Genomic DNA, 15,768 nt, shown 5'->3' on the forward strand with positions numbered 1-15,768 from the left:
GTCCCCCATAATTTCCTGGAGGGCAAGGGAAACACGGGTAGTGGGAGGGAGCAGTGTCAGGCCCTGCGTGGCATGCCCATCATGCGGAACACTCTACTGAGGCCTCACCTCCCCACAAAAGTTCCCTGGAGATAAACAGTGTGCCGGATCCTCTGCTTTGGGCTTTCTCAGGGGTGTCTTCCCTGCCCCTGGGGCTTTCTCAGGTGAGTGGGGGGCATGGGACATGCCCTGCTCACGTTCTCTGGCTTCGCTGCTTGTCTCCTGATCCCTGTCTGGGCTCTTTCCCTCAACCCCAGGAGGGGCTTTTCTTTTTCCTGGAGGCAGGAAACCACCCTCTTGTCAGTTTCATGTCTCCCTTACTCCGGGGCTTATGGTAAAACATTCTGTACCCTGAGTCTACTCAGCTTTTGGTTCTTAACCATTAGAGGGGCATTTCTGGGATTTAGAAAACCTTTTTGTACTCCTCAAAGTCTGGCTCCTATAGGTAAAGGCCTTACTTTTCATAACTATTCTTTTTGAAATGAACCTTTACACGAGCCTGTTTTAGAAGTCAAAAGCTGAACGCAGTCTACTGGATTCTTAGTTTCATCTACCTTCCCTTGACGTGGGGAATCTCCATGCAGCCCCCAGCAGGGGCTGGTGGTCAGTTCTGTCCCCGCGCCCTTAGAAAGGGCTCCCTCAGTGGTCAGGAGCATCGGGTAAGACTGGGAGGCCTGACATTCTCAAATCCTGATCTTGTTTGAAAGGCGTTCCAAGAAAGGAAACCCAATACAATTCAGACTTGCAAGGCTGCTGAGGACCATGTCCGGGAGGGGAAAAAACTGGCTGATACAGCAGTTACATCAGTTTGAGTTTCTGTAAGGTCTGAGCTGTGAGCCAGCTGCTCCAAACCTGTCATGAGGACCCGGTACAGACCAGTGCTTGTCAAATGGAAATGTGCCTACAGATCCCTGCAGGATCTTTTTAAAGTGCAGATTTGGACATGAGGCCTGGTGGGACCTAAGACCCCCCTTTTGTGATGTGCTCCCAAGCTGTTAGAAACTGCGAGTCTATACACCTGACCTAGAGTAGTGAGAATCTAGACCAAGGATTCTGGGTCACCCAGGGTTACCCCCAGGGTTAATTGATTCAACATTTCCTAGGGTGACAGTTCCTCTGTCACTCCAAGAACGAGAATAAGAGGCATTCAGTGGTGGTTTTACTTCTGGGTGAGTAACCTCTAGTGAGCTAAGAAAAAGTTGCTTTCTGATTTTAGGGCATCAAACCTCAAGTCTACTTGTTTACATGTAGGAACAAGTCCAACATTTTTTTAACTCTAAGCAATCCAGCACCCTATTGTTGCACAAGAAATTACTGCCACCGCTAGTGACTTAAAAGAGCCACTTTATTTTGCTTGTGATTTGGTGGGGCGGGGTTTCACCAAGGGTTTGGCCGCGTGGTTCTTGCCTAGGGTGTCTAAGACAGTTGTTCAGCTGTTGGCTGGGGCTGCAATCATCTGAAGTCCCAACTGGACTGGAAGCCCCAAATGGGGCACTTACGTGGCTGGCAACAGAGGCTGGCTGCCCACAACATGCTCAGTTGGGCTTGACACTGGAGCGCCTGTACACGGCTACTCCGTGTTGCGTGGGCTTCTCACAGCATGGCAGCTGGCTTCCAAGAGTATGCATCTTAAGAGGAGGCATCTGGAGGGCTGGCCATCTCAAGAGGAGCTGCACACTTCTGACTTAGCCTTGGAAGTCACCCATGGTCACTTATACCACAGTTGATTTGTTACAAGCAAGTCACTAAGGCCAGCCCAGATTCCAGGGGATGGGAATTGTGCCCATGTTTAATTCAACCACAGTTCCCATCTCCAAATTGAATAGTCAGGTGGTATTTCACTTGCCCTGGGAGCATAGGCATAAGACCACAGGGACCCTTTCTTGAGGTTCACTGAGCTGCTCTGCTGAGTCCTGACCAAGGGAGAGGTCCACAGAGCTCTGTTTGGGGCCCCGGTAGAGGAGGCCAGAGTGCTTGCTATTCATTGTGGGAGAAAGATGCTCAGAGATGGCCTAAGCATCCACATTTGGCTTTTATACTGAAGGTGTATTTTGAAAGTCAGAAATCGCTTGAAATGAAGCCAGAGATATTAAGGGCATGAGTTAAACTGTATAGCACTCTGCTCCGCTTGCCAGGGTCATGTGTCAAAATCCTGCGGCCAACCTGGACAACAAGATGGAGCTTAAATGAAGTAGACTGTAAGGTCCACCATTACTCATCATCATTCTAATATTGCCTACTACTGTTGAAAGTTTCCTTCATTAACATGTGCTTTGCTGCTGCTTAAAATAGCTCCATAACCAAACGCTGCAATTCTGAAAAGCACGATAAAAAAGGTTCTCTGATCATGCTCATTACTGAATATTTTTAGCAGAGCAATAATTAGGATGTGGAGGAAGCCGGGTGCCTCATTATATCAGCAGAGGGCTTGGCTTCTTTCAGAGACCTACCTCTCAACCAGCCAAAGCAAATCTCTCCCCAACACCAACTTTCAGTTCTTCAGCTACAGAGACCTCACCCTGTGGCTTCAAAGCAAGGGTGAGCTCATGTCACCAGTGTCTAAGTGATTTGCTGAAGTCCATTAATAGCTAGAGAATCTTAACATTTCAGCAGGCGAGGGTGGCATGAAATGTCTATCTGCTGAAAGGTGAGGCATACTCCTCACCAGAAAGCTCCCTGCTGCCCCCACCAAGATGAGGCTGTTTTGTGCTGAAGTCCCTTGCCCCCCGGACTTGGGACCACTCGGTTCCCCGCCCACCAAAGCACCTCGCACAGCTAAGTCACTTGGGTGCTATTTATATTCATGCACTTAGCTGTTTGCACCCTCTGCCTTCCATCTGGTTTTCTGGAGTCCACCTTTTTAGAAGATGATAAAAGAATTTTCTGGTCTAGTGGCAACCCCACCTCTGCCCTCTGAGTCACAGGATGCTAGAAACCAGATGCCTGGTCTCTAACGTCAGCAGTGCCACCCTGCTGCCACTACTGTGAATGTGCAGTGATAGCAAAAGAAAGCTCCAAAGAGACACCGTAGGAGGGTCCAAAAGACAAAAAAATTCGCCCATGTTGACTGAATCAGAAAACTGGATTTGCAAAGGCACCTAGAGATCAGTATTCATCTAAGTCAGTCATTCAACAGATGTGCCTATAGTGCCTACTTGTCACCTGCCGCTGAGAATGAGACACAAGCAGTCTCTTCCCCCAGGTTAGCATAGAGTCAAGTGGGGGAGACATTTTTTTGAGCAAGTTGTTTTATAAAGACCTTGGAATATTTGAAGGGAAAGGGCAGTTGGACCTTAGTAGGGAAACAGCAACCAGAAGACCCAGTCAAGGGTTGAGAGATTTCCTTGAGGAAGTGACAGTACAGGTGAAACCCAGCGGATGACAGGGAATTAAAGAAGGAGTGTGTCTGTGGCAGAGTAAGGGGAGGGGCTCCAGAGTAAGGGGAGGGGCTCCGCCTGTTGCCCAGCACCATTGAATACAATGAGAATGGGGCCCCTGCCTCTATATAGCACAGGGACTTGGCTCAGCGAGTATAGGGGGTGAGACTGGAGAGAAGCACAGGAAAGATGCTACAAGGTGCTGCAGAGCCAGGTTAGGGATTTGGATCTAAATACAGAGGGCAGTGGAAAGCTCATGAAGGATGTTGGGCAGTCATATGACCTGCATTGTGAAAGACTGCTCTGCGATCTTGCTGTGTGGAGAGAGAATCGGGGGGATAAAAATGGCATCTCTGGAGACTGCTATTGAGGCTCTGTGGAAAAGATGGTGTTACATTGGTTTAAATGGAGAATGCAGAAGAGTGGGTCGGCTGGGGAGACATGTACAAAGCAGATTGGTGATTGGAAGGAACTTGGGTGTAAAGCAGGGGTGTCCAACCTTTTGGCATCTCTGGGCCACAGTGGAAGAAGAGGAGTTGTCATGAGCCATATATTTCACAAAAAAATCTCATTATGTTTTAAGTAAATTTATGATTTTGTGTTGGGCCACATTCATAGCCATCCTGAGACACATGTGGCCCGCAAGCCACAGGTTGGACAACCTTGGAAGAGTGAGGAAGAGGGAACTGGCATGGCTGAGTCGAGGTCATCTTGTCTGGCCACCTCATTTCTGAGCTTTGGAGACTGAGATTCAGTAATCTGCCTTCTGAAGCTTGAGAAACTGCCCAAGTTGACAACCCAAGAATCCAGCCCCCTTGCCCTCAGGCTATCCCGTGCCTGATGTCTCTAACTTAGTAGCCGTAATCATACTGGGTAGAAAGATCTCAATTGCCAGCACAGTATTTCAGTTGGCTGTAAGGAAGTTCTTTTGGAATTTGACATCTACTCTTTTTTTTTTTTTTACTTAGTCCCACATATTCTGGATGAAAGGGCCTTTGAGTGGTGAAATCACCATGCAGAGTAGAACAGTCCTAGGGAAATGAAGTCATCTGGCACCCTACGAGCATGTCTTTAGATCAGAGACAACAAAAATACACCTTTTCTTCAGCATAACATGACACAGATCTCCTTGGGGAAGAAGGGGGATGCGGTGATCTGAGTCATTGACTCAATTGTTATTCTCCATTCACTTACTGACTGTGCATTTGCTGAGCACCTTCCGTATGCTACATACGGGGGCACTGAGCCTGGTGCTGGAGAAGCAGAGACAGTCAAGGCATAATCTGTGCTTTCGGAATGTTCTCTTTCTACAAGGAGACAGACATTTAAAATACTTCCGTTAATGGAAGGGGTGCTACATAGCTACATGGGGCGCCCTTCTCGTGTGTCCTCAGTGTTGTAGATTCTGCCCAGAGGTGTCAGGAAAGACTTCCCAGAGGTATAACCTCAAAGCTGGATGCTGCAGGATGAGGACAAATGATGTGGCTGATGTAAGCAAGGGAGGAGGATTCAAGGCAGAGAGGAAGGGCTGGGTCTGAGCAAATGCCAGGAGCTGGGTGTGAGGTGCATCCAGGGAACAGTCTAGATGGATGAACACTCAGTATACACGGCAGAAAAGGAGCTTACGGGACAGAGCCTGGAAGAGTCAGCTGGGGCCGGATGTGAAAACCTTGCTGGCACACCCAGCAGTACACCTTTGCCCTGGAAAGGAGGGTGAAAGAAGATGGGTTGACCCAAGTGTGTCTTAATTTTTTTCTCTTTATCTTATTTTTACTCTTTGAACAGGAATGTTCGTTCCAACTCAGAGAACAGAAGGCATCTCGACATCAGACATCATCACAAGAATTGTCCGGGACTACGATGTTTATGCCCGTCGCAACCTTCAGAGAGGATACACAGCCAAGGAACTGAATGTCAGCTTTATAAATGTAAGTGTGCCACCCTGTACCCTCTGAGGACTACCACATCACGGCACTACCGCTGTTTATTGAGCACATACTATATGCCACTCAGTGTTTCTGATGTTTTATGTGTATTGTCTCATTCAAGCCACATCACAACCCAATGATTTATTATTATTCCCATTTTACAGATGGAAAAACCAATGTCCAAAGGAGTAACGTAAGTTAACCAAGGCATATACGGGTAGTGAGTTTCACATTTTACACAGGAGCTGCCTTGCTTCCCTCCCCTCATCCCAACCTTTCTCTTAGGAGCTCTCAGACTCGGGTCAGGGGTTTCTGGGAGAGAAGCAAGCAACCCTCCTGAAAGGCAAGAGTTCTCTTCTCCTCAAAGGGAAGAAGGGAGGCTCAGAGAGATGATGGAAAGCTACACCCCCAAAAAATGCTTTCTTGTTCTAACACGTTAAAATTTTCATTTTATTAAGGCCTTACAGATGCTTGCTAGACACCTTCGCAGCTATTTTTTATTGTCCAGAGAAATTACAGCTGCTTAAATAAAGCCTAAAGTCTTTGGTTTCCTTGGATATTTCTGCCATATTGTTCCCACTGAGCTGCTGTTAGTTTAATAATAGAGCAACTGTTAAAACAATCTTTAAAACAAGCAAAACATGCTGTTAAAAAGCAAAGAGGGCAGCCCAGTTGCTGGAGGTGATGTTAGCAAATCTGGACAACTCGGTTTGCCTGGACTCTGATGAGCCCATGTAGTTGATTAAAACAAGAACTCTCCATCCCTACAGAAGTTCAGCTCCCCAAAATAGATACTGTATTTTTAAAGAGGGATTTTTCTACAAAACTAGATGCTTATAATTACACATAGCCATAATTATCCAGCAGCTTACACAACTCGACCATTAGTACCTTCACAATGAGGAGGGGTTCATTTCATTAATTATAAATCAGGGATTATTAGTTGTCCCTCATGAGGTGGGGGTGTTGCTAGTCCAGGCTTTGTTGGCTTCACGCAAGTCAGACAACAAAGTGGAAAATGTGGGATTCAAGTGGCCGCAAAGAATTCAAAGTGATTATTCGGCATTCTCATAGAGAATAAATCCCTGGTTATGTCAATAAATTAAACTGTTCTTTTAAACTACATTCAGTCAACCATCCAAGCATCTCATGCCATTTTCAAAAGTTCTCGCTCATTCTCTTTAAGCAGCCTTTGGATAAGCCACTTAGCTCAGGGGACCGTGTAGTCAGCAAGGACACTCTTATGGCCTTTCTGTGACAACCAACCTGGCTTCAGCCCAGAGATGGACTCCGATGTGGTGGATGGGCATGTAGATGAATCACAGAACCTCAGCAATGACAGGAACCTACTGAGGGTCAGTCACCCAGTCCAAGCCCCTGCATTTAGAAATGAGGAAAGCTGAGCTCAGAGGGGCTGTGATCAAGGTCCCACAGCCAAGTAGATGGGAGGCCACAACAGCCGCCCCACCTCACAGCTCCCAGTCCAGTGCCCGTTCTACTGCATGCTGCCCCTGAGTGCTGGGTATAGTAACCATATATTAAAAACAGCTGAGTGGCAGCACATATAGCTCACACCCACCCTGAGGCTGCAGTTAAGCTTGGAAGGTCTAAACCAGGGAGTCTTTACCCAGTTTAGGAATATTACAGTTGCCTCAAAATATTCTGAAATATAAATGAACTTCGATCCCATGTAAAGAAGAAAAACAATCAACCTCACTACCTATTTAGGAGAAACTAGATGATGATTTCATGGAGGGAAACACCCCCCTGTCTCATGTTATTTTCATGGTTTTCTGACCACTTTCATCAGGTAACAGGATTAAATGCACATGCCACTTAATAGTAATGAAACAGACAATGCAACTGAACTTTGAATAAATGCCAGGCTGTGCCAGAGCACATTCCACGTATTATCTTACGTAATTGTTGCAATAGCCCTGTAGGGTAGGGATGAATTATCCCATTTTACAGATGAGCAAACTGAGGCTTAGAGGTGACACACAACTTGCATAACATACAGTGCCTTCCAGGCACATAGATACTAGCACTGCTGCATAAAGACCATAGGAAAAGCAAAGTCCCAGTCAAGAGAAGCTGTCAGGATAAAATCTTTGTCACCCAGGCAATTGATGCAGTTCAATTAGCTTAATGGAAAATATCATTATAATGAAAATTTTAGCATAATACATGGATTCTAAGGCCCAGCCAGTGACCCTCTTTTTCAACCAATAGTGGTTTTAACAATGCCCAGTAAAAGAGAAGACTCAGGCCGCCTTTGAGTGGCCATTCTGGATACAGTTTATGCTTTTGTCTAAGTTTCAGCAGAATTGGGGGGGGGGTGTATTTGCCCAATATCTACTCCTAACAGTAAAAGTATGCATGTATTTTTGGTTTTTCTCTTAAATAAGTGAATTCAACTAAGATGTTTAAAAGAAGGAATATTAAAACCACTTGTACTTCACTTTACATACCCAGCAAGACTAACAACAAGGGAGACGCTCCTTCCCATCAGTCCCACTCTGGGAAATGGTAACACCCTGACTCTTCAGATTAAGAACGCACACAGGCTGAAGTAAAATAGAGCCTTAGTGTGAATGTTGATCTCGCTCATGCGCTCTCAGATAAATGCTTTTTTTATTTCCTTTAATTTTTGACCAGGAGAAGAAATACCGCTTTCAAAATCAGGTAGACAAGATGAAAGAAAAAGTAAAGACCGTGGAGGAAAGGTCAAAGGAATTTGTGAACCGAGTGGAAGAAAAGAGTCATGATCTAATTCAGAAGTGGGAAGAGAAGTCCAGGGAATTCATCGGCAACTTCCTCGAACTATTTGGGCCTGACGGAGCATGGGTATGTGATTCTTTCACTTGGCCCCACAATGACGGGTGTATTCAGTAACCACTTTTCATGTAATCACTCAAGGGTCTCACCTATCTAAGTCCAATATGCGGCCACTTTGGGCACCCATCAGCCTGAGTGACTGGAAGTTCATGTCACTTCCTTATTTAATAGTGCCTGCTCTATGCCTCAATATGCTACCCAAGAGTACCCAAAGCCAGCTCTGGCCTCTCTTTTGACTTCTTGTTCAGAGCTCGAAGCCCTATGGTAATCAATGAATGTTATTACTGCAGAAGTGGGTTCCGTAGCTCATCCCAGGCTCCCAGGTGGGGAGGATGCAGAGCTTGGGGGTAAGGGTGAACTGCGTCAGTGGCGTCGGGCAACTTGTGTTGTAAGACAAGACTCACGGGCTCTTAGATCAGCCAGGGGAGGAGACTGCAAAAGAAATGTATCTGCCTTGGTAGCTTTTGTTGGAACTCTCCTCTCTCATTGGTTGGAAGAGAGAGAAGAGGTAGGATTTTTCTCTGCGTCTGTGCCCCTCATGCCCTGATTGCCGTTTTCCATGGCACGTACACGTTGGCACAAAAGTCTTTGGGGACTGTGGCCACAATCTGAATCTTAAAACAGAGAAAATGTTGAGGGTCTCTCGCCTAAATTCTAAAGAAAAATCTGAATGAAAACTGTGAGAAGGGAAAAGAAAATTCTGGAAACCACCTCGTACTCTGTTGGTACATTCTATTGTGCCTGTGCTTCCAGAGTAAATAACCAGTATTGTTAGCAGAGTTAATGAGGGTTCTATGAAAGAAGTACTTCCACAGCTAACTTTCCCTTTCAAATAAAAAGAAATGATTCCATTTGATTTCCCTGATTTTAAGTAGCCTAGATTTCCTATTATGACATGAGAAGTCTCTAACAAAATCCACTTTGGTTTAATTATTTTATTGATGGGTTGTCACTCCTGCCTCTCTGCTCATTTGAGCTGGTTCATTATAGGATTATCTAAAAGTAAAACACTCAATTAGTAATAGAAAAAGAACAACGTTTGAGACGTTTGAAGAGATGCTTTGCTTAAAGCCTAGCGGCCTCTGAGTAATTGTAGAGGTGGATATTGTAGTCCAACCACCTCCTATTGGCGGAGTCTGCTCGGGGTTGCTTGAACCCTTGTTGACTTCTGGAAAGAATGGAGGCGCCACGGGCTGTATTCCTTTTCCTTTTCCCTGGGCATGTTACAGTGTTCACTCAGATCGGTCCGATGCATAGGACATTATTAAAGTCCTTGCGTGTGCACGGTACTAGGGAAGGGCATGAAGATAAAATGCAGACCCCACTGTCTGGTATTCCATGATCTCTATGACATAAAGCCTGAGGTTTCCCATTCATCTGGTGTGTAATTGAATAGTTCACATTTTTCACAACTAATTTTCAGACTCCGAAGAAACAGCTAGTGGTTCTTTCATGAAACCACGAAGGTACTAATTTGCTTACGGGGAATTCAGAAATGTGTCTTTGCTGTGGAGCTGCACTCTTGTCACTCAAGGGGGCAAGTGCTTTCTCCTGCAGTGAGCAAAGGCAAGGGAAGGAATATAATTCTATGGCAACTTTACGTAGACCCTAGACATTTCAAGCTCCCAGGGAAGACGAAGTAGTAGCTGAAATTGTTCCAGGGGATCTGGTGACAGTGAGCTAAGGTGATTTTTAAGAAATGAAACCCAGCTTAGAGACTGGAGATTTTTCTCCCTAAAACTTGCTATTAGTGTCAAAACTGTTATTAACATTAATTTACCGTATCAGCCAGACTTAGACATTACTTTTTTCTGTTGACATTAAAAGTACAGAAATAGTTACAAGGATGTTCATCGCCAAGATAAGTAATTTGCTTTTCATGAATATGCTATTATTATAATAATTCTTTATTTGTGGATTTGGGACTGGAACTCATTTCTTAAAATAGAGGATCTACGTTATCTGAAAATATAGTACTGGTACAAATAACCCAAACTTGAGAAGGCAGAAAATAGAAGGATTTAAGGTTCAAAATTTGGTACAACAGGATTGCTGTATGTAGCTTATAGTGGGTATTCCATAAATGTTTCTGGATTGAATGAATGGATGTGTAATGAAGACCTATTCATAGAACCTCCCAACATCTGCAGAGGATATGGTGAGGCCCCAACCTTCCATCAATCTCTATTGATCTATATATACAGCAATATATACAAATAGATATGGTGCTGGATACAGAGCTTGGTTCCAATTTGGCATTTGGTGGATCGAATTTAGTAGGCACACTTGGTTGGCTTGACCCTCAACGTTTTAAAATTTGACAGAGGGCACGAACTTTCTAACTGCTGTGTCCACACCACGCCCCACTGCCCCTCCCTGCTGCCTCCTCTAAACTGATGCACATATTTATGGTGCCCACCTGTCTTTAGGGAATATTTGTGTTTATTCCTCATGGCATGGAGTTTTTAGGTCTTCCCAGATGACCTCCTATTTGATAGCAAAACCATGATATAAAATGCAGAGCCTTCGCATTCCATCTGAGTGGAGCGTGGTGGTGGTGGCGGCGGTCATCATGATGATGATGTCACCGTCTAGAGCAGCGGTGTCCAACCCACGGCCTGTGGGCCACATGCAGCTCAGGATGACTATGAATGTGGCCCAACACAAAATCGTAAATTTACTTAAAACATGATGAGGGGGTTTTGTGTGATTACATGTCACAATGTATTTAATGTGTGGTCCAACACAACTCTTCTTTTTCCAGTGTGGCCCACAGATGCCAAAAGGTTGGACACCCTGGTCAAGGTTGTATAGCAGGTTAAACTTGTTTTCCATAGTCCTTATATCCACTCTACCCATTTGTAACCATACAAGAAGGTCGTATTACAGCTGTGTTATAAAGGAACAAAGGCCTAGAAAAATTGTGAAGCTTTCCTATGGTCTCACAGGAGTTTGAATCTATTAGGATGGAGTTCAGGGCCAAGCCACTTTCTCCCAGCCAGCACTGTGTCCTTTGTGATAGGAATGTCCACAGGATGCAGTCATTTTGCTTCACTTCAGGGTGTGGCTTTGTGGAGAAACTGAGGTCTCCCAAAAACCTAAGGTTTTGTGACAAAGCCAGTTGCCAAAATGGTACTTTAGGCCAGGTCATCTAGATTCAGGAGAGGTACTGTTGGCCTTCTTCCTAAGCGAGCCAAGATCATGGTGTCCGTGGCTGTATTCGTTATCTATTGGTGTATAATACATTACCTCCAAAACTTAGTGACTTAAAAGCAAACATTTCTTTTTAGTATATTTTATTGATTATGCTATTATAGCTTTCCCATTTTCTCACCCTTCCCCCACCTCTGCCCTGCACCCCGCAACCCTCCAGCATTCTCCCCCTTAATTCATGTCCATGGATTGTACATGTAAGTTCTGAGTCCTGTTTCCTATACCATTTTTGATCTCTCCCTATCTATTTTATGCCTACCAGTTATGCTTTTTCCCTGTACCTTTCCCCCGATTCTTTCCCACTGAAAACCCTCCATGTGATATCCATTTCTCTGATTCTGTTCCTGTTCTAGTCATTTGCTTAGTTTTTGTTTTCATTGTTTGTCTTTTCTTTTAGGTTCATTGGTTGATAGTTGCGAGTTTGTTGTCATTTTACTATTCATAGTTTTGATCTTTTTCTTAGAAAAGTCCCTTTAACATTTCATATAATAAGGGCTTGGTGAGGATGAACTCCTTGAACTTGACCTTATCTGAGAAGCACTTTATCTGCCCTTCCATTCTAAATGAAAGCTTTGCTGGATTGAGCAATCTTAGATGTAGGTCTTTGGATTTCATGACTTGGAATACTTCTTTCCAGCCCCTTCTTGCCTGTAAGGGGGTCTCTTTTGAGAAATCCGCTGACAGTCTGATGGGAACTCCTTTGTAGGTGACTGTCCCCTTAGCTCTTGCTGCTTCCAGGATTCTCTCCTTCATTTTAATCTTGGCTAATGGAATGATGATGTGCCTTGGTGTGTTCCTTCTTGAGTCCAACTTCTTTGGGACTCTGTGAGCTTCCTGGATTTCCTGGAAGTTTGTTTCCTCCATTTCTTATCTCACACATTCTATGAAAGACAGGAATCAGGAAGCAGCTTAGCTGGACGGTTATGATTTAGGGTCTCTTATGAAGTCACAGTCAAGACGTCAGCTGGAGCAGCAGCCATTGATGGCTAGAGTATCCTCTTCCGCACTCACATGACTGTTGACTGGATACCTCAGTTCCTCACCATATGGGCCTATGCACGACACTGCCTAAGTGTCCTCAAGATGTGACAGCTTCCTTCTCCCAGAGTGAGTGACAGAGGAAAAGTGACCCAGACAAAAGCTATAATCTTTAAAAAAAATTTTAGAAATGTTTCAATTACAGTTGACATACAATATTACATTAGTTCCAGGTGTAAAACAGTGATGAGACATTTATATGCCTTATGAAGTGATCAGCCCAAATCAGTCTAGTACCCACTTGACACCAAACAGTTTTTACAGTATTATTAATGCTATTCCATATGCTCTAACTCTACATCTCCATGAGTATTTTCATAACTAGCTAGCAATCTGTACTTCCTAATCCCTTCCCCTTTTTCGCCTATCCCTCATCTGGCAGCCATCGGTCTGTTCTCTGTCTGAATCCATGAGTTTGTTTCTGTTTTGTTTGCTGCCAGGGTTGGGGGAGGACTCGACAAAGGAGACAGCTATCCTGACCCCTACCCCTCACCCCTCACCCTGAAGCTAGTCGATTCAGTTCCTCCCTTATGTCCCTGTCACCTTTCAGCTGCCACCCCTGCACTAAAGCCCAAAGCAACTGAATTTGGGAACAAGCGAGTCTGTGTGCAGGCCCCTCAAGAGGATGCCTCAGTCTGCAGTAGCCCTCCGTCTCACTCGGACGCAATCTCCACCGTCTTTCCCAGCCAGACATTATGGGGGCGCCTCTTCCCAGCACTGGCACCCTGAGCTGGGGAGCCCTTGCTCCTCAGGGGGGACCTCTGCAGCTGGGATATCCCTCCCTCCTAGTTCTTAGTCATCACACTACGGGTGTGGGACCTGCCCGTTCCGCATCTCCGCCCCTCCTGCCAGATTCCCTAGTTATAGGACTCCTCCTGTTCAGCTCATCTTCAGGTGGTTCTCAAAGATGTTATTCTCTAATACAGTTGTAATTGTGATGTGATCGTGGGAGGAGGTGAGCACGTGCTTACCTACTCTGCCATCGTGACTTAAAGTCTAAAAAGCTATATATAGGCTTTTATGACTTAATAACAGAGGTGAGAAACATCATTTCTGACATATGCTGTTGGTCACAGAGACTAATGCTGGTGTATTTGGGGAGGACAATAAACAAGGATGTGACTACCAGGAGGTGGTATGGCTATCTTGGCCGCTGGCTCACACAATTGCTTTTGAGAATTTGAAGCAAGTAGTCTATTTCTCAATCACTATAATAAAGTACCTGTTCCCATTTATTTAGTCTGATTGGTGGATGATCCAAGTACAACATATTTTTCAGTCTCATCAGCTACCACTCTACTTATTAGCTACAGTCACACACTGCATAAAGATGTTTCAGTCAGCGATGGACCACATACATGATGGTGGTCTCTTAAGGTTCTCATGCAGCTGAAACATTGCTGTCACCTAGTGACATTGTAGTCATTGTGGCACAATGCATTACCCATGAGTTTGTGGTGATGCTGCTATAAACAGTCCTACTGTGCTGCCAGTTGTATGAAAGTATAGCACGTACAGTTACTCACAGTATATAATACTTGACAATGGTAATAGACGACTATGTTACTGGTTTATGTATTGGCTATATTATGCTTTTGTTAGTACTTTATAGTCATTTTAGTTATAAAGTTTGCTATAAAAAGAGTATGCTGTGTTACACCAGCAGCAGCCTCATACATCTTATGTTGATTGGGTCCCTTGATTACATTATTTTCTCTCATACTTGATTTAATCTGGTGTTTTGTTGTAACGTGCTGTACGGGGCTGTAGCCTAGGAACAATAGGGCTATACCATAGAGCCTAGGTGTAGTAGGCTACACCATCTAGGTTGGTATAATTGCACTCTATGATGTTCACCTAACAACAGAATTGCCTATTGACATTTCTCAGAATGTGTACTTGTTAAGTGACACATGACCGTTGGTGCTTGATTCTTGTAAACAGTCTTGACTCATACTCAAAAGAAAGCCTATAACTCAAGCAGAACTACAAAGGGAAGCCTTCCCAACAGAGATTTGGCATTACCTCTCTTTGGAGGGGGTGTCTCTTTGAAATACACTTTGTGTCAAGGGAGGAGCTTTAAAGACGCTAAATTTTGAAGTTTGGTTGCTATATTAGAAGCAACACTGTTCACTTTCAAGGTATCAAGTGTTGAGGAGCCAGGATTGAGGAAGGTTAGGTTTTTGGGGTAGGGCCTTCCTGGAGAAAGTTTGTTGTTTTTCTTCAAAGTGTCTGAATTTCCAGAGCAGACACATTTTCTTTACAAATGTTAGCACCCCAACCACATATGCTGTTTTTAAAAAAACATTCTGTATCATTTTGAATGATCTGCCACTCCATCCCTTCATTGACTGAACCTGGGAATCACTTTCTATTTGAAATGAAAGTGGGTCTCTTCTGTTTTACCACGTGAACACAGACCCTTTCCTTGGGGCACCAGGAGGAAATGACCTTAAGCCAGGTGCAAGTTTCTAGTTCATCCTGGACCACAAACACCCTCTGCCTCAGTCCAGTCACTCTGGCAGATCCCTATGCCAACCAAACAGGCCTTTGCCATCTGATGTGTAAGATTATCTTTTCTTTTAAAGACGTCGATGGTGTGTTTGTTTTTTGGAAAGAACAGATTTACATGATTCGAGGTCTACTGGTGCTTGCCAGATGCTAGGGGTGGGGGTGGTGAGTAAAGTGAATGAAGGGAATCAAAAGGTACAGACTTCCAGTTCTAAAATAAATAAGCCTTGGGGATGCAGTGTATAGCATGGTGACTATATTGAATACTGTAGTACATATTTGACAGGTGCTAAAAGAGTAGATCTTAAAAGTTCTCGTCATACAAAATTCTGTAGCTGTGTATGCTGACAGGTATTAACTAGCCTCATTGTGGTGATCGTTTCACAATAGAAACCAATATTGAATCATGTTATACACCTGAAAGTAATATATGTCATTATGCCTCAGCTAAAAAATAAATGCGAGCATAGAGTTTTTCCTCTGTTGTTTACTCCTGTATTCTCAAGGTTTAGACTAATGCCTGCAGCAGACATAGTGTGCTATCGGTAAACATTTGTTGGGAGAATGAATCTTTGGTCAATTTTTAGACTCTTCATGCCAGGAAAAATCCTTCATAATTTGTAGTAAACAAAATGTTTCTTTTCAATGTCTATCATGGAAATACTCTACATCATGATAGAAAAAAAATTCCCATTTCATGTGTGTATATAAACCCACATATATAATGGGATATTATTTCTATGTCTGTTTTGTTTGTCCGTTCACCCATTGGTGGACATTTGGATTATCTCCACCTTTTGGCTATTGGGCATAGGGCTGATATA

General features: G+C 44.2%; 1 protein-coding gene across 3 annotated transcripts in view; it reads left to right on the forward strand.

Moving 5' to 3' along the window:
* The window catches only part of PCYT1B (phosphate cytidylyltransferase 1B, choline), a 101,853-nt gene that overhangs the window by 76,220 nt on the left and 9,865 nt on the right, over window positions 1–15,768 (forward strand). For all 3 annotated transcript variants that reach the window (XM_037142931.2, XM_037142930.2, XM_037142932.2), the window contains 2 exons: window positions 5,202–5,344; window positions 8,003–8,191. In XM_037142931.2, the coding sequence (XP_036998826.1) occupies window positions 5,202–5,344; window positions 8,003–8,191 (332 nt within the window). The remainder of the gene's footprint in view (window positions 1–5,201; window positions 5,345–8,002; window positions 8,192–15,768) is intronic.

Source organism: Artibeus jamaicensis, unplaced genomic scaffold, assembly GCF_021234435.1.
Source record: "Artibeus jamaicensis isolate MK-2021 breed Jamaican fruit bat unplaced genomic scaffold, CSHL_Jam_final scaffold_1283, whole genome shotgun sequence".
Taxonomy (NCBI): domain Eukaryota; kingdom Metazoa; phylum Chordata; class Mammalia; order Chiroptera; family Phyllostomidae; genus Artibeus; species Artibeus jamaicensis.